This window comes from Sorex araneus, chromosome 4, assembly GCF_027595985.1.
Source record: "Sorex araneus isolate mSorAra2 chromosome 4, mSorAra2.pri, whole genome shotgun sequence".
NCBI lineage: Eukaryota > Metazoa > Chordata > Mammalia > Eulipotyphla > Soricidae > Sorex > Sorex araneus.
This window is the reverse complement of record NC_073305.1, coordinates 14,460,982-14,482,203: the sequence shown is the minus strand read 5'-3', so window position 1 is coordinate 14,482,203 and position 21,222 is coordinate 14,460,982. Positions and strand designations below refer to the sequence as shown.

Below are 21,222 nucleotides of genomic sequence, written 5' to 3'. Positions count from 1 at the left end.
CAAACAAAAAATAAACCCTTTTCTTTGGAAATGAATACTTAACTACAATGACTACCTTTTTCCTGATTAACTACCAAATCTTCATCGCTAATCCCAAATTTCTATGATTCAAATCTTTACAATTAACTGCGTGCTGTACTTCCTCCCCAGATACACCTTCTACTTGACATTATCTAACCAGACCTGTGGTCTGTGACTAGCACCACCACGCACCTAGTTTCCAAGCAGAGGGGAAAGGAAAATTCTGGAAAGGAGGATTCTTTATTTCCTGTCCTGGGGATCAAGCCCAGAGCCTCACACATGCAAGGCAAGAGATCTACTCTGGGACACAGTCCCAGCTCAGAAAAGCTTTCTTGACTGCATCCTCTAATCACAAGTCAGAACAACTCTACCTACTGATTACCTCTTAAGCACTACTTCTCTTCACTCCCCTTCCAACTCTGTTACACCTTTAAGCAAACCAGAATTGAACAGTGGCAACTTATTAACTGGTTTGCCCTCCTCCGATGTGCCTCCCCTGCAATCCACTCTACACACTGGAGTGTTTCATCAAAAGCAACTATTTGGTAATGTCCCCGTAAACAAGACCAGGTAGGCAGATCCTTTCCGATCTGGGCCTTACCTCACATCCTATACTCCAGATACATCCAGAGGCTTCAACCACAGTCCACAATGGTGAAAAAAAAAGTTGAAAATCACTATTCTGCACTCCTGCTATCAACCATCAGTTTCTAGTTGTAAAAAGACTGAAAGTGGGGCTGGATAGTACAGCGGGTAAGGTGCTTGCCTGGCACATGGTTAACCCAGTTTCCATCCCCAGCATCCCATATAGCGCCGCCCCCCCAACCCTGCCAGAAGTGACCCAAATACAAAGCCAGGAGTAAGGTCTGAGCACCACATCAACAAGAAAGATCGCCAACTACTGCACTAAGCTACTTAACATGCCCTAATCAATGGAGAATATGTTCTGGTCTTCAAGTTTTTTTTACAAGCAACATCTTCTGCCTGTAACAAACCAGCCTATCAAAGCCAGCTCTCAATCATCTTGCAGTTCTATTTTAATATTCAACTCCCAATAAAAGCCCTTTCCTGATCCTGCTTCTCTATCCATGATCACTACAAGACTAATTTAAATATCAATATGTTCCAAAAACAGCTTATCACCACCACTAAACCATTGCAAAGAAATGTCCTTTTTCAAGATCATAACCTGTCTTCCCAATGAAGTGTAAAGAATTTGAAAAGAGGGACCTAATTATCCATCTGTGTCTCCGGTGCAAAAGATAGTGACTGACACATATAGAAGAATTCAAATGATTTCTTAAATGTTTCAATGAATGAACCAACCACGCTTTCTTTTTCATTTTCTAGGCATTTAAACAGACCCAGTGAAGGAAAGTTGCAACTATATGAAATAGTCAATAAGGAAAACAACTAAGACACATACAGAGGATTAAAGAAATGCTCCATACACATTTCTGAGAGTTCAACATATGCATTCTCCCCCTTCGCAAATGTGGCCAACTCAAATACCTGCTGAAAAGATATCCATCGCTCGCTTCAATTCTCCTCTTGTCCTCTGATTGCTATTTAAGTCCACAAGTGGAGTTGAAGGATCCCGCATATGTTCTAGCTCGGTGGCAAACAATCCACCATCCACAAAACGTTCAGGAGCAATATAGCAAGTTCTCCTCCGGGACGTATCAAAGAAATAATTGAAATCTGCTGGGTTGTCCTCTGGAAGGTAGGTGGGCTTGAAACTGGCAAAATCCGTGAGCAGGACCCAATTCCAACTGGTGACCATGACATTCTCAGTCTTGATGTCCCCATGCCGGACCCCAGATTTGTGTGCTTGGTCCACCGCCGTCAGGATCTGGAAAGCGATCCACCGCTTCTCGATGTTGTTCAGAAAGGGCCGGGTACTGATGCGATCATAGAGGTTGTCCCGCACGTACTGCCTGAAGAGCATGGCTGCCTTCTCCGAAGCCTTCTCTGCGGCTTTCTGAAAAGGCAGACAGTTCTGGGCCGAATGCAGGCGGATTTTCAGCTCCTCCAGCTCCTGCTTATAGCTGGTTAAAGGCAACGTGGGGTCCTGAATGGCAAACACCTTCACCACCACCAGGCCTTCTCGGTGCTTGGCTCGCGCCACTTTAAAGAACCGTGTGCTCCCCAGGCTCTTATCATATTCAAAGTCATGGATGTCTGAGAAGTAACTCTCCACGGAAAGGATCTGAGAGGGAGCAATGCCTGCAAGCTGGTTTCCCATGGTGGCAGCTCGCACCCTGGGGTCAGTTAGCTAGGATACAACACCTACCAAGAAAAGAGGAGGAAAAAGAAATAATCGGTGGATTGTCATTATTTATTTATTTGTCTCCTCAGACCCATTTTCCCCTTCCACTGAGAGCAGCCTACCCGGCCTTTTAGGCAGTCTCTAAAGTTCTGGCACGTAGATCTATGAAGATCTGTTATTTCATGTTGTGTTTTCCACAAGGCCCTTTCGCCACTAAGTGCAAACAGGTGGAAAACGTATGCTTTCTGCTCGATTGCAGTAGGAGTGCACTTTTACCCGTGCGTGCAGTTATTACTCTTAGGATTAGGAGAGTCAGGCCGGTGCTCTGTCCCTGTCCAGGAAATTGCTGCGGTCTTGCACAGAAGATACAAACACACTCAACACTCAAAACTATCAGCTGATACAAAGTCAGGGAAAGCCTCGGGAGTTGAGATTCCCAAAGTCTCAGGATGCCTGGGCCCTTCCCTCCCGGATCCCCTCCCCGGGAAGGCGCCAAGTCCTGTAGTTTGCAACAAGGAGAAGGGGGGGATGGGGAGGGTGGGGAAGCAAACCCAGGCACCCTGCAAAGCGAAAACTCAACCCAAAGCCGCCCTGGGCAAGCACAGCCCACGGCGGGCGCAGACAGACGCACGCGACCGTGCCCACCCAGCAACATTTACCCGGAAGGGGGACTCTGACCAAGTGTCACCGCTCGGCCACTCGCTCACACCGCGGTCATGGCGAGTCACTCCGGGACCTGGACGGGGAAGGGGGGGGACGTCCGCAGCGGCCCGTCTTCTCTAGGAGGGGGTTGTCCTTCCACGGCAGGAGGTGGGGTGCAGGCGACGAGGGTCGGGGGGAGGGGGGGAACGCTCTCGGGCCGCAGGTGAGACGCTACGGACCCCCGGGCTGCTGCCCCCGCCAGCCCCGTCCCCTGCCCTGGGGGTGGGGGAGGGCACACGTTCCCGGACCTCGGCTTCCCCTCCAGGACCTCACCACCAGGACAGGAGGGGGTGGACCCCGGGGGAGAAGAGGTCGCCGCCAGTGTCAGCTACACCATCCGCACGGCTGCAAACACTGCAAGCGCCGAACTCCCGGGAAAGCCGCCGGCTCCGACCTCACTTCCGGTCCCAGGGCGGAAGTGACGAAAGAGAGGGCGGCCCCAGGAAGCGCCGAGAGGGGGACGGGTTGCTAAGCTATGCCCAAGAGGCGTGGCCTGGAAACTGGCTGGAGGAAAATGAGGAAACTTCTCTCCCCAGGCGCTGTTCTGGAGGCCCCTTCACCCTACCCTCGCCCCAGGAACCACTGAGCGGGATTCTCCAAGAAAATCACAGATAGATTTTGAAAAGTTGCTATATCCCAAGTTGAACTTAGGAGTATTCTTGAGATATTTATGGACTGTAAAGTTGGCCAGTTAAACCCATCGGTGGATTTTCTAAGTATCCTAGAGGTTTGTTTCATCATCCCTTGTAATTTTAGAACATTTTAATCGCCATGTCTCATCCAAAATTAATATCTATTAGTCACTCTAAACTCTGCCCATCTCTCCCCACCTCTCCCCCAGACACCTCCTCCCCAGTCCTAAGTAATCACTCATCTGCTTTGTTTCTAGAAACTTGGCCTGTTCTAGACTTTGCCTGTTACTTGGTACTCAATAGGTGATTTCTTTCACTTAGCTTGTTTCTGAGCATTATTCCTATTATATCTTTTTTTTTCTTTTTGTGTCATACTCGGCGATGCACAGGAATTATTCCTTATTTATTTATTTATTTTTTTTCTTTTTGGGTCACACCCAGCGATGCTCAGGGGTTACTCCTGGCTCTGCACTCAGGAATTACCCCTGGTGGTGCTCAGGGGACCATATGGGATGCTGGGAATGGAACCTGGGTCGGCCGCGTGCAAGGCAAACACCCTACCCGCTGTGCTATTGCTCCAGCCCCTCCTATTGTATCTTGTGTCAGTACTTTATTTCTCTTATGATCAAATGATCTCTTCAATGATATTCTGTATTTTGTTTTTCCTTTCATTAGTCATCTGGATTGCTTCCACTTTTTGGTTATTAGGAATAAATCTGTTATACACATCCGTGTATAAGATTTTGTGTGGCCATTCATTTTCACTTTTCTTGGATAAATACCCAGGACTGGCATTGAGGATCATCCAAAAACTGTTTCCAAACCATTTAACATCCTTCCAGCTATGGATGCAGATTCTAATTTCTGTCCATGCTCAATAACAGTTTTTACTTGTAACATGATTATCGCCATTCTAGTGAGAAAGGAGGTATCTCATTCTTGACATATCATGTTCCCTAATGACTAATAATGATGTTGAACATCTTTCCAATTGGATAAGCATGAATTTGTGTGTGCAAAATATATATACATATATATATATATATCTTCTTTGGAGAAATGTCTTGATTTTTAGCGGTTTGTATGGATATATATACTAAATAAGTTCCTTGTTATATTTGTAATCTCTCTCTGTGTTGTCTTTCCCTTTTTTGATGATGCCCTTAAAAATACAAAATGTTTTCATCTAAAACCAATTTATTATTCCTGCATCATCTCCTCCTGTCTTCCCCATCTCAGTAGGCAGTAGTTCCACCCACTGGATTCCTGAGACTTCAGATTTGGTCACTCTTGACATCTTACAACTCTCTCACTTTTTCATCCACCCTCATTCGACAACACCCACTTTTCCATGTCAAAAATATGCCTTGAAGTGATTCACTGCCATCCCTACATCAGATGCCACTGTTACAATATCTGGATTTTGAAACCTATTCTGAAAAGGCATTCCTCACCCAAAAAGTTTTTTAAGCTTTATTCATTATATCTTCTGGGAATCTTATCCCTTATTTTTTTGTCCTTAGAAGTCTTAAGTGTAGATTTAGGGTGATTTTTTTTTCTGTAGCAGGATACTCATTTATCCAAGAATCTTACATAAATCATTTTCCCCACTTATGTCAAGTGCATATTTACTACTGACAATTTTACACATATATAGATCAATAAATTAGATACATAAATGATAGATAATTGGATCTATTATTAAACTTCCTTCAGCTATTGAAATGCTTTTTAATTTGCCAATTCTCTTTTAATCATGGTAAAAATGTTTCATACTTAATGTTGGATGTTAACCCAAAGTATTTTAGGCTTCATATCTGTGATTTGCCCCTTTTTCCTTTTCCCACAGAAGTTTATCATGCCCCTGCTAGCATCCCTAATTTAAAGTTTATCTTTAACCTTTCCTTTGTATTTTACCTTTAATTGTCTCAGTTCCCCAAGTCAGTCTTAACTACTTACTGCTTTGAAGTGCTGTGTATTGGTACCTGCTTTTCTATTTCCCCTATAGCCTTTTTATATTTTACTATAGAGCAATATTCTTTGGTTAAGCACAGAAAGACCATTAATGCTATGCTCCTAATATTTAGGAGTTGATTGACTCTGAAATATATCTACTCCTGGGCATAATTACTTGGTCATAATTATTTGGCTCAGGCTTCAGTTGCTATAGTCCCTAACACCCCAAAAGAGAGGTCCCTCTGTGGGACGGGAATGGACCCGGGGCCAGTGACAAAACTACCCCAGCATCAAAATGGGACATTGTAGAAAGCATAAATGCATGATCTTGATGCAGCTGTTATGACTTAAGAGACAGGACCCCCATGGGGAAGGACAAGATGAACTGGCCTGAAGACTTAGTCCGGAATTTATGGTAAAAGCCGTGCTTGCTCTCAGAACGCAGAGAACTTAATGTTAAAAAGACTTGCTTGCTTAGGGCTGGAGCGATAGCACAGCAGGTAGGGTGTTTGCCTTGCACCCGGCCAACCCGGGTTCAATTCCCAGCACCCCATATGGTCCCCTAAGCACTGCCAGGGCTAATTTCTGAGTGCAGAGCCAGGAGTGACCACTGTGCATTGCCAGGTGTGACGCAAAAAAACAAACAAACAAACAAACAAACAAAGACTTGCCTGCTCTCAGAGCCCAGGGAACTAAGTTTTGGGGTCCTTGTCTCATTGTGTTTACCCAAACAACTACAGGTATTGATAACATATACAACTAGAGGGAAAGAGAAAAGCAACGTAGATATCCTGGGAGACAGAGTATCTTCTTGAGTTAATCTCCCCAAGAGAATTTCCTCTGCCAAATGTTTATCTATGTAAAAGATCAATCACACCTATGTCCTTACCTAAAGCCCCCTCAGATGTTCTATAAGTTCTATAAGTATGCTAGCAGCATACTATGCATTAAACGGGCCATTTTCACCATCCTTTCCCTCCCTCCTCTCTCTCTCCCTCCCTCCTCTCCCTCTCCCTCCCTCCCTCCATTTTTCCCTCCCTCCCTCTCGCTTCCTCCCTCCCTCCCTCCCTCTCTTTCTCTCTCTCTCCCCCCCTTTTCCTTAGCAGGATATATATATATATATATATATATATATACTAAATGTTTTCATCTAGAACCAATTCTAGATGAATCCCTCGCTCCCTCCCTCCCTCCCTCCCTTTCTCTCCCCCCTCCCATGTCACTCTCTCTTTTTCTCTTTCTTTTTGGGCATTGTGGTTTGCAATACAGATACTGAAAGGTTATCATGTATATCCCTTTACTTACTTTCAATACTCAGTTCTCATCCACCATGATTAGTTCCAACTACTATTGTAGCCCTTCTCTGTCCTACCTACCCCCTGCCCCCTACACACTTGTAGTAGATTCAAACCATTTATAGGCAACTCTCATAAGTTCATTTTTCCTAATAGCTGTGTAGTATTCCATTGGGTATATGTACCTTGTATTCTTTATTTAGTCCTCTATTATCAGGCACTCAGGTTGTTTCAACAGTCTGGCTATTGTTAATAGTGCTGAAATGAACATAGAAATACACATGGTGTTTCTGCTGTGTGTTTTTGGTCCCCCATGGTATATGCCAGTAGTGGTATTGCTGGATCAAATGGGAGCTCAACTTCTATTTTTTTAAGGAATATCCATATTGTTTTCTAAAAAGGCTAGACCAGTCAGCATTCCCACCAGCAATGGAAAAAATTCCCTTTCTCCCAACCTCCAAAGAATCACCCAATTATTCTAGACAAAAGTTAAAACCCTTAACTTGAGGTCAGGGCTAAAGCACATGTTATGCATGTGAGAGGCCAGGATTCAATCCCTGAGTACCACAGGGAGTGATGCACAGATACTAAGGGTACTCCCCCAAAAAACAAAGGAAAAACTCCCTGAGCCTGGACTATGAGACCCATAAGACCTAACCCCAGTCTACCTCCCCTACCATAGACACTATCACTCACTGCCTCAGTGCCCCACACTTGATTTCCTATTGTTCCTAACCTGAAAAATCTCTTCTCGGCACTCAGCCTTCCCACTTATTCTTTTCTTGGCTCAGAGTATCCTTTCTTAGCTCTTTATGCAAGGGAAAAAACTACTCATTTTTCAAGTCCCAGATTATGTGTTAAATTTCAGGAAGGTCTTCCCGAAAGTTCCCCTCCCACATTAAATCATGTCAGACCCTCTGAACCCTTTCTTCATGGCACTTATTACCATTAAATTCCTTTATTGTTGAGAGTAACTGTTTGCTTGAAGCCTTCTTTTTCCTTCACCGGATCAACTTCATGAGCACAGTGATTGTTTGATTCTCATTCACTGTTCTATTTGCAACACCTAGAACAGTATCTGATCCATGGTAAACATTCAATAGGTATCTATTTAATCAATACATGTGGTCTTGTCAGATTTGAACAGTAGGGCCAAGATCATGATTCCAGGACCTAAAATCCAGAAGAATTAGTTCATGAGCACAATTATCTAGTAAGCTTATATTCTAAGATAATGCTTCTATTTTAGATGCTATCATATGTAAAAGTGCTTTAAACTTCTCTCCATTAGAGAACTTGAGATGTGATGTGGAAATGTAATTAGATCTCTCACTTTAGCTTATTCCTGCATTTTTGCTGCATCTGTTTTTCCCAGAACCCATTTGTTGGATATCGTTGGTTTGTCCTGCTCCCCTTGCCACTAGGAGCTTAGGTTTATCAGTCACACCCATCAAAGTGCTCCCGAGTCACTCTCATTCCTTTGTTTATCTGTAACCGCTTCTACCAGTTTATCTGCTCTCCCTCTAATCAAACTGTTAATTTGTAAGGTCAGACCTTGCTAAGAGTGAACTTGTATTGTAAGTTAATATTGTCTTTCTCCTCTCTTATGTCTTTTGAATAGTTTACCTTAAAACAATATCCTTTTTGTATGGACAAAGAAAGACATTTATTAATATGCTTTGGTGTGAAAGAACATGAAATATTTTCCCCCAAGCCTTCTTAACTCATTTCTACAAGTTTTTTTTTTTGTCTTCCTGCTGTGGTTATTGTTTGCTTGGTTTGTACCATTCCCAATAATCCTCAGAGTAAACTTTCCTTCCTAAAGTTGATCAAACTCTTTTAACCATCTTCCTTATCTTTTCTTTCTTTCTTTTCTATTTCTGTTTTTTTTTCTTAAATTTATTTGTTGGGGTGTTTTAAGTTGTCTTTTTTTTTTACTTTGGTTTTGGGGGTGTTGTTAGTTTTTCTTCATGTATCTTCTTTGGTGAAGTATCTGTTTAGCTCTTTTTAGTGTCAATTATTGAATGGAGTTATTTGATAAACACAAAGGTATTATGTATTAGACAAGAATATGTGTTGTGGGGCCAGAGTGATAGCACAGTGGGGAGGGCGTTTGTCTTGCAGGTGGCCGACCTGGGTTCAATCCCTGGCATCCTCTATGGTCCCCCAAGCACCGCCAGGAGTGATTCCTGAGTGTAGAGCCAGGAGTAACCCCTGAGCAATGCTGGGTGTGACCAAAAAATTTTTAAAAATAAAGAATATGTGTTGTTTGTTGATGTTTGTTTGGTTTGATTTTTTTGATCACACCAAATGGTACTGAGGGGTCACTCCTATTTCTGTGCTCAGGAATTACTCCTGGAGGTGTTCAGAGGACTGTATATAGCGCTGGCCTCTATATGCTCATTTTTCAAAGTGATGAATAGCATTTGACTAGGCAGTAAATCTACTGAAGATTAAGTTCCCCAGTGATTATTTTTACATTATTATTGTTTTCATGGGAAACACATGAAATAACAATTCTCTGTAATCACTTTATCACATAATTGTTCACACTAGCTAGTAATTCATTTAACCAATCATAGTAAATTTACTTCTTACTAATATTTCTAGTCATTTTGTATGAACACAGTAATAGATATATTAAGCGTAAAGGTTGGCTCTACCTGGGGACATCTTGCTATATATTCCAGAGCACAGTCCTCAGGCCAGATTAGTCTTTCCTAATCCCAGCAGGGTCCTTACTCAGTTACTTCTTTTTGGGTCATGACAGTTTGTTTCATGACCCTGCTTTTAACTTATTATACTTCTGTTGTTTAGCTTGTCCCCAGGGTAGCTTACTGTTTACCTTGGATCCATCCAGTCCCTTCGTCAAGACCTCCTTTTGGAGGTTTAGGAAATACGGGCAACGGAGGCTTAAATCAGGTAAATATATATCATAGATGCCCAGGAGTAAACATTATTTTGGAGCCAATGAACTCCCATGTTACAAAGCATAGCATGAACTGTCTTCCATTGTCTGTACAAAAAGGGCATTGCTAACCCATGCAAGTGACATAAAGGAAAGATAAAAGCAATAGAGGATTAGGAGTTCCTGATGGAATTGGGTGTGCCTTACGAGTACTGTGGTGGGAGTAACTCAATAAACTGAGGATCTATGTAGGAGGAGCAAAACCTAACCAAATTTATCCAACTCTTCACAGATAAAGTGCTATACCAAGTTAGCTAATTTATCTTTCTCTGAAACTTTACTTTTGGGTCACACCCAGCGATGCACAAGGCTTATTCCTGGCTCTGCACCCATCCCTGCACCAGGAATTACTCCTGGCAGTGCTCAGGGAACCATATGGGATTCTGGGAATCGAACCCGGGTCAGTCGCATGCAAGGCAAACACCCTACCCGCTGTGCTATTGCTCCAGCCCCTTGCTTTCAAATTTTAAAGTCACTTAATTCCAAGAGACATCACTGTTGAGAGGGGGCAATTGTATTACAAAAAGAAGAGAACTTTCATATTACAATATGACCTTTACAGGTTTCTTATTTGTAATAGTGAGTATGCTCATGTGGCTTAAAAAATAAAACCAAGTCCATGGCCTTTAGTTCATATGTTTCTGAACTAAGTGTGGTTTTCTTGTCAGAATGAAAAGTCCTCTGAAATGTTAATTGATTCAGCTTGAAAGTGCTTGCCATACCAGAAATCAATATCATGATTTTTTTCTGAGTCTAGTGATAAAGATGCTGGTAAAGGGAGAATTCTGATAGTTATGGAATGTGTGTGGTCATTTGATTGCTTTACTTTGCTTTTAATGAACAAAGAAATTCCTTGAGACTCCTGTTTTGAAGATGTCTGTGTGTTGGGGAGGACAGGGTAATGTCAGCACTATGAGCTAACCCTAACAACAAATTCTAATCAAATAGTATATAAAACACTAGAGGAATTTTATTTAGTCTATGTTTTTATTTTCTGTGGATTTAAACAAAATCATCTCAGAACATAGTGGTTTAAAATAAAAAAGAACTTCTACCTATCATGGTTTCTGAAGTCTAGAGTTGAGACAAGAACCATTTGCACTTGGCCTGTGATGTCTGGGAACTCAGTTGAGAATTGAAGACTCCCTTATGTTGAGTGGGGCAATTACAAAAAGTCTACACAGCAGGTTCAAGGGAGAGGATTTGATATCCCTTGTATTTCTGTGCATCTCTCATTAGAGGTATGTCAAGGTCACATTACAAGAAGAACCAGTTAAGTAGGTTGTGGGAGGTGAGCAGGGAAAAACTCTTTGGAAAACAGTTAACCACAGTATACTATTATTTGGTGTCTTAAGAAAGATCCAGTACCATATATATATGAGTGTTTTGCAATATTGTCTAGGTCCAGGGATATTTTTATTGCCACAACGGTGAAAGAATGGATTTGTTACTGACTCCTAGTTTAGAGAGCAGTGATGCTGCCAAATATTCTTTTTTGTTAATACTTTTGGTGGTGAAATTTTTTTTTTACTTTTATTGAATCACTGTGAGATAGTTACAAGCTTTCATGTTTGGGTTACAATCACACAATGATCAAACACCCATCCCTCCACCAGTACACATTCCCCACCACCGATATCCCCAATATACCCACCCCCCCATTTCCCATCCTTCCCCTGCCTCCATGGAGACAATATTCCCCAAACACTCTCTCTACTTTTGGGCATTAAGGCTTGCAACACAGACACTGAGAGGTCATCATGCTTGGTCCATTATCTACTTTCGGCATGCATCTCCCATCCCGACTGATTCCTCCAGCCATCATTTTCTTAGTGATCCCTTCTCTATTCCATCTGCCTTCTCCCTTCCTGGAGGGCTTCCAGCTATGGGGCAATCCTCCTGGCCCTTGTATCTACTGTCCTTGGATGTCAGCCTCATGTGATGTTATTATATACTCCACAAATGAGTGCAGTCCTTCTATGTCTGTCCCTCTCTTTCTGACTCATTTCACTTAGCATGATACTCTTATGGAGGTATGTTTTGTGGCTCGATGCTGCTAAATATTCTACATTACACAGAATAAACACACAAAAAATTATCCCACATACAGGTGTAAAAATTCTGTTTTAGAGTCTTAATTTACACATATATGTTATTCTATACATTATAATTATTAATAATATGCATATATTATTAATATAATAAACATATATTATACATTGTTATTTATTATATTATATATTATTACATGTAATATAATTTTATATATTATATATAAATTAGAGAAACCAATAGAAAACATAGAAATCCTAAAAGTCTTAGCAGTAAGATTTTATTTGATATTTAGGTATTTGTGTACTAATTGCAGTCTACAAATAACCAAAAACACACTTAGGATAATTTTGATTCTAAATATAAGTTGGACCTCAGTTTAGCTCTCAACACAAATAAATGAACATATATCAGATGATCAGGATTGGGGAAATTAATAGTGATTGAAGCAAATATAGTATGGCAGATAGGATACTCACCTTGCACACAGGTATAACCCCCAGCACTGCATAAGGACCCTGGGTCCACCAGGAGTGATCCAAGAGCACAGAGCCAGAGTAACCCCTGAGCACCACTGGATGTGGGACAAAATCCAAAATCATAAATAAGGAAATAAAAATAAAATATCCATGTGTTGGAGAACATTGGTTTGTCCTTGCTTCTCCCACAGAGAGCTTAGGTTTATTGAGTTGCACCCATCACAGTGTTCCCAAGGCATACCCAATTCCATCAGGTGCTCCTAATCTTATGTTGCTTTTTTTCATTCCTTTATGTTCTTTGCATGGTTTAGAATAAGTTAAAGGCATGGTCATGAAACAAACTCTGTCTTGACCCAAAAAAAAGTAACTGAATAAGGACCTGTCAGGGTTATGACTAACCTGGCCTGAGGACTATTGTCTGGGATATAGTGAGATGTCCCCAAGAAGAGCCAACCTTTAAACTTAATATATCTCTTACTGTGTTCATACACAATGACTAGAAATATTAGTAAGAAGTAAATTTAATGTGATTGTCTAAATGGATTACTAGCTAAGGAAAGGAGAAAACAATATGCCCTTAGAATCCTGCCCTTGACTGGATCTCCTAGTAATCTAGAGTGCTCAACATTCAGATGAGATTTTCTCCTTGAGTTAATCTCCTAGAAGAACTTAGCCTGATGGAACAGTTTTACATCTATTTACTGTTATACTAATGTTCAACCACACCTATGTGAACCCCCATCCTTCATGATTTCTATGTACCTAACAACTAATGCTGTGAGATTGAAATAAAAGGTCATTGATGACCAACCAGCCTTTGGCCCCATTCTGTCATTTATTTATCGCTGTCTGCTAGCTGAGGTAATGGTTCTTGGCCATCAGATGCACCTGTGCTTGAACTCACATCAATGCGACTCAAAGTCCTCTATAGAGTATGAGCAATCCCTATTAAAATTCCAGTCGTATTTTTTCACAGAAATAAGAGACACTTGTAAAATTGTGTAGAACTATAAAAAGACTCTTAATAAAGCAGTTCTAAGGAAGAAGAACAGAACAGGAGATACCACACTTTCTAATTTCAGTCTGTACTGCAAGTCTATAATAATCAAAAAGTAAAACTCAAGCATAAAAATAGACACTTAAACTAATATAGTAGAATTTATAACTCAGAAATGAGCCTTCATAGATATGGTTACTGGTATTTGATATCTTTGCACGAGGAAGATCCAATGGGTTGATTATTCCATCAATAAATGATGTTAGAAGGGCGAGAGCAACAATACAGTGGGTAAGGCATTTGCCACATTGGTCAAGTTTAATCTCCAGCATCCCATACACAGCTAGGAATAATTCCTGAGAACAGAGCCAGAAGTAATCCCTGAGCATTGCTTGGTGTGGCATCACCCCCCACACCAAAAAAAAAGGAAAGGAATTGTGTTAGGAAAACTAGATAAATATGTGCCAAATGAAATTAAATTTTTATTTTATACCACTCACAAAAGTTAACTCAAAATAGATTCTTAAACATGCGACCTATGATTTTAAAACTCATGGAATAAACATGGGGGAAATCCCTTTAATCTATCTTGACAATGAATTTTTTATTTTAGAGCAAAATTATTCATTTTGTTACACCTGGGAACCAGCATCGGTCCTGCATACTGGTCCATGGGCAGACAGTTATAGCCAAGGTGGTACTCAGTGGTTTTCAATCTTTTTACACTTGTAAACAGACAGTGGTCCGTGGAGTGGTGGTTGAAGAACACTGTTTTAGACAGAGAAAGCTAAGAACCCATGACATCACTTACTGGAGAATCTAAATATATTGTACTCATGAAGACAAAGAGTTGAATGGTTATAAGAAAGGTGACATCAGTAGATAATGACTAAATGTAATAACTTGCAGTTTTAAAATGATTAAGTTTGGGGACTTTATTGGATAATATGGTGATATACTTGATTGTACAATATTCTGTACTTGAAAGTTTCTAAGAAAATAGACCTTAGATGTCTCTGCCTCTGAAGAAATGTCAGAACCAGGAGCTAACTCAAAGGGTGGGGGTTTAAGCATGCCCAATGCAAAACCGTCAGTTCCATCCCTGGCTCTGTATCACCTCTCCATTCCAGGAATACCCTGGGACCCCCAGAACCACCGGAGTGTCTCTGGGTTGGAGCCAGGATAGACCTGGGGCTCCTCCCATACCATTTCACCCACAAAAAGAAAGAAATAGCAATTATGTGAGACGTTGAAGGTGTTAGCTAATCTTATGTCACTGTCACTGTCATCCCGTTGCTCATTGATTTGCTCAAGCGGGCACCAGTAACATCTCCATTGTGAGACTTGTTATTACTGTTTTTGACATATCGAAAATGCCACTTGTAGCTTGCCAGGCTCTGACGTGTGGGCAGGATACTCTCGGTAGCTTGCCAGTCTCTTCGAGAGGGGCGGAGGAATCGAACCCAGGTTGGCCAAGTGCAAGGCAAACGCCCTACTCGCTGTGCTATCTCTCCAGCCCAGCTAATATTATGTAGGTAAGGAAATAAACTTGTACAGGTTAGGTTGCAATCCCTGCCAATTGTGAGAGTTCCTTTTTTTCACCACATCTTAGCCAGCACTAGTTGTTTCCAAACTTTTTGATAGAGGCAACATCTCATTGTCATTTTGATTCACATTTCCCCAGTAATCAGTGACAGATACTTTTCATGTGCCTGTTGGCCATCTGTATGTCTTCTTTAGATGAGTGTCTATTCTAGCTAAGCTATTTAAATATGACAACTAAGAAAGACCATGTGGTGAGTTACTCAGCTCTGCTGACTCCTCCATGCATAAAGATACAGATTATTTTTCTTTTCTTATCAGTCTACCCCATACTTATTCAGCCTCTGAAGAACTCGATAGAAGAAGATGAAGGAATATTGGCACTTGGGTGATGAACATAGAATACAAATATACTGCCTCTAAGGTAGTGTTTCCCAAAATGGGTGACACCACCCCGATGGGTGCTGAAACTATAGCGGGAAGGGCGATAATAGTCTCGTACAATTGAGGGTTTGTTATCTGTTCGCTTAAACAAGGCACATTTTTCAGGGTGGAACTGAGTAAATGTTTTGTATGAAAAGAAGACTGAAGAGCAATAAGCTTGAGAACCTCTGTTTGTATTCCTTAAAGTCTAAAGCATATAAACATTTTCACTTTTGTAATAAAGATAATATACAAATAGATAATTCTATATATTGTCCTAATATATAAAAAGTTTTAAAAATTGTTGAAGAGGATGCAGCAGTTTGGGCACGTGTCTCGAACATGGTCCACCCAGGTTTGATCCCCTACACCCCAACTGGATCCCCATGCCCTGAGATTTTAGAAGCCTCTCCCTATTCGTCCTTTCCAACGATGCTGTAGGAGGCTCTTTCAGGGTCAGAGGAATGAGACCCAGCTTATTACTAGTTTTGGCATATCAATACACCATGGGGACCTTGCCAGTCTCTCCCATGTGGGCAGGAAACTCCCAGTAGTTTTCCAGGTTCTCCCAGAGGAAGAAGTAGGCTATAAGATATCACTCGGCTGGGATAGCTTCCCAGAGCTGGCTTTTAAGTCTCTGGATGCTGGCCTGTTGACAGGATTACACAGCGCCGGGGGCAGTCCCTGGGTGTGACCGCCTAGCTACTGGGAAATGGGAGATCTGGGTGGAGGATGCCCAGTGTCGATCCGATCAGCCTTGGAGGTCTCAGCCCCAGGTCCCACACACCTGGGTTCCTCTGCCGGTTCCTTCATGCGTGAGGCCTGTCCAAACGTGTGGAGAGGGGCCTTGAGCATGGCTGTGGCTAGGCTCCAGAGGTCTTCAGCCGCCGGGAGCTCTGCTCGGGGTGGGGAGGGAAGCTGGAGCTGGCCTCCTCCATAGCATAGACGTTAAAATCCTGCCAGCCTCACTGGGCAGCTGTCATGCGGCATCAAGACCTTCATGGTTTGTGGAGGGTGGCAGCTGGCCCTAGACTACCTGAATTTGGGAGGAGCCAGGATTCTCAGGCTGAAACCAATTTTATATTATTTGCAGGAAAAGAAGTCAGCTGTGTCAGCCTCCATGGGGGCTCAGACCCTTTGGTTTTGGTCACAGAAAAAAATTGCTGGAAAGGACAGCAAAGCAAGAGTTTTTATTGCTCTTGTTCTTGTTGTTTTTAGAGTAGAGGAGAAAGAACAGAATTCTGAAAAGGATATAAATTTGCACCCCTCCCCGCAAAAAACGGGTCCGAGCAACTCCAGAATGGAGCGCCCTGTGTTGCCTGAGGAAGAAGCTGATTGTATAGAATTTTTTTTTTCCCCAAGCTCCCTCAGCTTGGCTAAGAGTCGTTGCTAGGGAGTTGTCAAGGAGAAGGACATTTAGTTAGCTCTGACGTGTCTCCATTTTTCTCAGTCTTATCACAACCATTCCTGCCTGTGAATGACCTCCAGACAGGGCCTTGCCTTCTTCCTGAGTGGGCCCCCCGATGCCTCCATTTCACAATTATGTCTTGTCTCGCTCTGAATTTTTCTGGTTTTTAAGCCTTTTTGTCTCCACAAACATGCCTTGGTGTCATGACTTTTTGTCTCACCAAATATTTCTTGATCACCTGAAATTTCCTGTCAAAAGGTCTTCATCTGGCTGCCTAATTCACCTTAAACTTTCACCGTGTTTAATGTTAATTAAAGGTCAGTAAAGCTCAACTGAAAGTGCTCAGTGAATATGAGTTTATTAGCGGTAAACTCCATGATTTTTTTACCCCGTCTTCTAGTCCTACACTTGAAGTATTTGTCTCATAAACTCTCCTTTTCAGAGACTTTCTGTGGGTAATTTCATTTGTGTGCTGTTTGGAAGAATATTTCTTTTTCAAATTGCATTATGTTAGGTTTTGACCATCTTCCTCCCTTACCCTGAAATCTCAGCTAAGAGTAAACCAACAGTATTCACATAGCTCTTGAAGAGCTACAGTTTCCTTAGAAACCCGAGGGGCTCGTCTTTTATTAAATATTACAGATGCAACATAAGCCTATCAGTACTATTTTCCTTTTTTTAATACTGGCCATTCACTAAATGCAGAAAAGATCTTATTTATAAGAGTCAGCCCTGTAATAAAGCTGAAATGGGCAGATCTTCCCTCCTCTCCACAGTATGCCCGGCTGACTGCACACAAAACAATTACAGCTCACCAGTCAGTTCTTCTCCGTGTGATAGCATCAGTAATTTTGCTCAGGGCTTATTTTTTGATGAACAGTAACAGAAATAATGGTCTAATTCACTTTTAAAAAAATCCCTGTTGCTTTCTCAAAACAATCCAATATTAACCTGAGTCCTTCCTCGTGAAACTCAGGCCAACCAATGCTGCTTTTTAAACACTATAATGAATTTCAGCAAGATCAAAGTGGAAAGGATTCATTAAAATATTTAAAGCAGTAATTAATGTGAGTTCAGAGGCAAACAAATGCTGCTGCTGGAATTTCCCATGTTGTCTCTGCATTTCTTTGTAGATTCCAGGATTGTCTAGTTGGTTTCCCAGTGCTGGTTCTAACACAATCTGATACATCCTCATAACTTACAAACGTAACTCAAAAGGGTGGTGGTGCTTAAAGTACCACGTTATTGCAAAGAACACAACAGCCATGTTCATGTCAACACCAGGGACAGTGACTTTCTATCTGGTTCCTTCAAGAGATTTTCTAATCTTCCCGGGGCGGGGGGGACTTCATTTTCCAGCCCACCCTCTCCCCAAATTGGAAATAATAATACATAATCTCTATACTAAAGGAAATAAGGAAAGGAAGCGTTTTTGGGGTTTTTTTTGTTTGCTTGTTTGTTTTTTCTTTTTGGGTCACACCTGGTGATGCTCAGGGGTTACTCTTGGCTCTGCACTCAGGAATTACTCCTGGCAGTGCTCGGGGGACCAAATGGGATGCTGGGAATTGAACCCGGGTCAGCTGTGTGCAAGGCAAATGCCCTACTCGCTATGCTATTGCTCCAGCCCCAAGGAAAAAGAGGTTTTTATTTTTTATTTTTATTCTTTGCATTTCTCCTTAAGATAAAATAGTAACAGATAAATTATACAATAAAAAAAAAATACCTTTCATCCTGGGGGATGGGGAACAGGGTAGCGAGACTGTAATGGCTAGGCTTCCACTAGAGGGCAGTCCCTCCCAGTGAAGGCTCACAACCAAAGCTCATGAGTTTTATTAAGATTGTGCAGCATAGAAAGTAGACTAGAGACTGAACACGATGGCCACTCAATACCCCTATCGCAAACCACAACACCCAAAAGGAGAGAGAACAAAATGAAATACCCTGCCACAGAGGTGGGGTGGGTGGCGGGGGGGGGGATGGGATTGGAGGGTGGGAGGGATACTGGGTTCATTGATGGTGGAGAATGGACACTGGTGAAGGGATGGGTTCTCGAACATTGTATGAGGGAAACACAAGCACGAAGGTAAATTTGTAACTGTACCCTCATGGTGACTCACTTATTAAAAAATAGATAAAGGGAACAAAAAGATTGTGCAACATATATGGGAAATATACATGATATAATGTTACATGGAAATATAATTTATTTTCTAATTTAATTTTTATAAAGTAGTTCACAATATTTGATTACATTTAATATTCATACACCCATCTCACCACCATTACATTTTCCTACCACCCTAAAGGTTGTTTCCATCCTGAACCCCAACCTCTACCCCAAAGCAGAACCAAAATAATTTATTGTTGTATTGTTTTTGTGAATAATTCACTCAAGATGATCCAAAAAAGGTTTCTTAGAGGAAAGTGTGTGAAGATTGTTCTATCTCACTCAGGAGCCATTAAGCCCTTCTCTAAGAGATTATGAATGAAAAAATAATTCAGAGACTGAGACTTATGTCTATTTGTGGATCAGCATCACATAGTTAAGAACTTAGTCTTGATTTTAATCAGATCTTAGATTCATCCCTTACCTAAAAACATACTGGTTTTGTCCTTGGTTTTTTCCAGGTCTCTAGGCCTGGGCCTAGTGGGGAGTTCAAGTTGTAGAACACATACTTTACATGTGCAAGGCCCCAAGACTGATCTCTGGCACTGAATGGTCCCCTAATGACCAGCAGGTAAGGAGCTGATGTTTCCCCAACAACCGTCTGCTCCAGAGCACTGGGTGTGACTCTTGTTACAAGAAAAACCTCTAAGCCCCTATTTTGCTGTTCTTTTTCATCTGTAAAATAGGGCTAGAGAGATCATAGAGCAAGTCAGACACTTCTCCTGCACACAGCTGACTCAGGGTCAATCTCTACCACCACATTTGGTCCCCTGAGCTCCTCTAGTGATCCCTGAGCTCAGAGCCAGGAGTAAGTACTGAGCATAAGGTGTGGCTAAGCCCCTCCCTGCCGCAAATAAAAAGGAAAAGAAAAGGAGACAATCACAAATACTAGTGGAGCAGGGCTTTTGTGAACAATACATGGGATCATATAAGTAAAAGGTGTCAGATGATGCTGAGCACAGAGTACTCCTCAAGAAAATGTAGCGGGGTGATAATGACGAGAATCCTGGAAAGGAGCATAGGGAAAATAAAATACTTTTAATTATTGGACTGAGTTATAAGCTCTTGAATCATTTTATCTTATTGAAATTTTCTTTAGTTTGTGGCGAAACATAAATTTTAATTGTCTTTTAATGAAATTATTCTCTTTTGTAAGCTCTCTGTGCTTTTTAAAATACCCTGTGTTCAGTATTTTAAGTTTCAGAGAGAAGATTTTTCTGTAATTCCAAAGTGTTATTTTTATCATTTTAGTGTCTAGAATATCATTATCACATTTTTGCTATTTATTTTTAACTGAATAATCTATCACTTCCCAAGGGGAAAATGGAATATATAGACTATCTTTTAATTAATTTTAAATATTATTCCTCATGGCTTGTATAACCTAAGAAATAAAATGGTATGATTCTTTTGGAATCTTGATGAAAAATATTTCATCTGATGAAAAAAATATTTAATAGATTATCAAGTATTTATTACAAAACAGTTCTTATGAGTTCTAATAATTACGTGGGCATTTCTTTATAAACTAGCTATATGTTACAGAGGCAGATAGGATAGAGTAACTTAAGACTGTATCACTGTTATTCCGTTGCTCATCGATTTGCTCGAGAGGGCACCAGTAATGTCTCCATTGTGAGATTTGTTATTACTGTTTTTGGCACATTGAATATGTCACAGGTAGCTTACCAGGCTCTTCCATGCGAGAGGGTAGCTTGCAGGGCTCTCCGAGAGGGATGGAGTAATCGAACCCAGGTCGGCTGCATGCAAGGCAAATGCCCTATACTCTGTGCTATCGCTCCAGCCCACATATATTAAAAATATTTAACAAAAGCTATCTCTCCAAAATAACCTAAAATGTTGGCAAATAATCCCAAGTATTTGCCTAACTGATAACCATCATTCCTACATCATGACCATTACCAGTGCCATTGAAAGGCACCAACATCCCCTCTAGCACCATTTCTTCCTCAGTCTTGATAAACTCATCATACACTTTATTCTATTTCCCAACTTATTTGTTCCCAATCCTCAGTTCATTAGAAAGGATGTGGAATGTAGGGATATTCTGTATCTTGTAGTCTGACCTCTGATATAGATGGCAAAATACTCACCTACCCACCTGCCATCACAAGTGGGCTCTGATGGATCCCAAGGTAATTTATCACCAGTCAGGTAGACTCCAGAAATCCAGGACCTCCGTAATGACTCAGAAGAAAATGAAATTAAATTCAATCTATTTCAACATAGTTGTCACTGATTCCTGCCCTCCTGGTGGCCGTGGCCTACGTGGATGAACTTCCAGGGCTCC

The 21,222-nt window shown here is 41.4% G+C and overlaps 1 protein-coding gene across 3 annotated transcripts in view; it reads right to left on the bottom strand.

The window, feature by feature from the left end:
- PIK3R4 (phosphoinositide-3-kinase regulatory subunit 4) overlaps nucleotides 1-3,397 on the bottom strand; it is a 68,037-nt gene extending 64,640 nt beyond the window's left edge. The window contains exons 1-2 of one of the 3 annotated variants that reach the window (XM_055136171.1): nucleotides 3,266-3,397; nucleotides 1,534-2,310 (exon numbers count right to left, since the gene is read on the bottom strand). In XM_055136171.1, coding sequence (XP_054992146.1) covers nucleotides 1,534-2,266 — 733 coding nt within the window. In that variant the 5' untranslated portion in view covers nucleotides 2,267-2,310; nucleotides 3,266-3,397. Of the gene's footprint in view, nucleotides 1-1,533; nucleotides 2,311-2,949 lie in introns of all 3 variants that reach the window. The other 2 variants (XM_055136170.1, XM_055136172.1) reach the window with 2 other exon arrangements.
- Nucleotides 3,398-21,222: the final 17,825 nt, after the last annotated feature.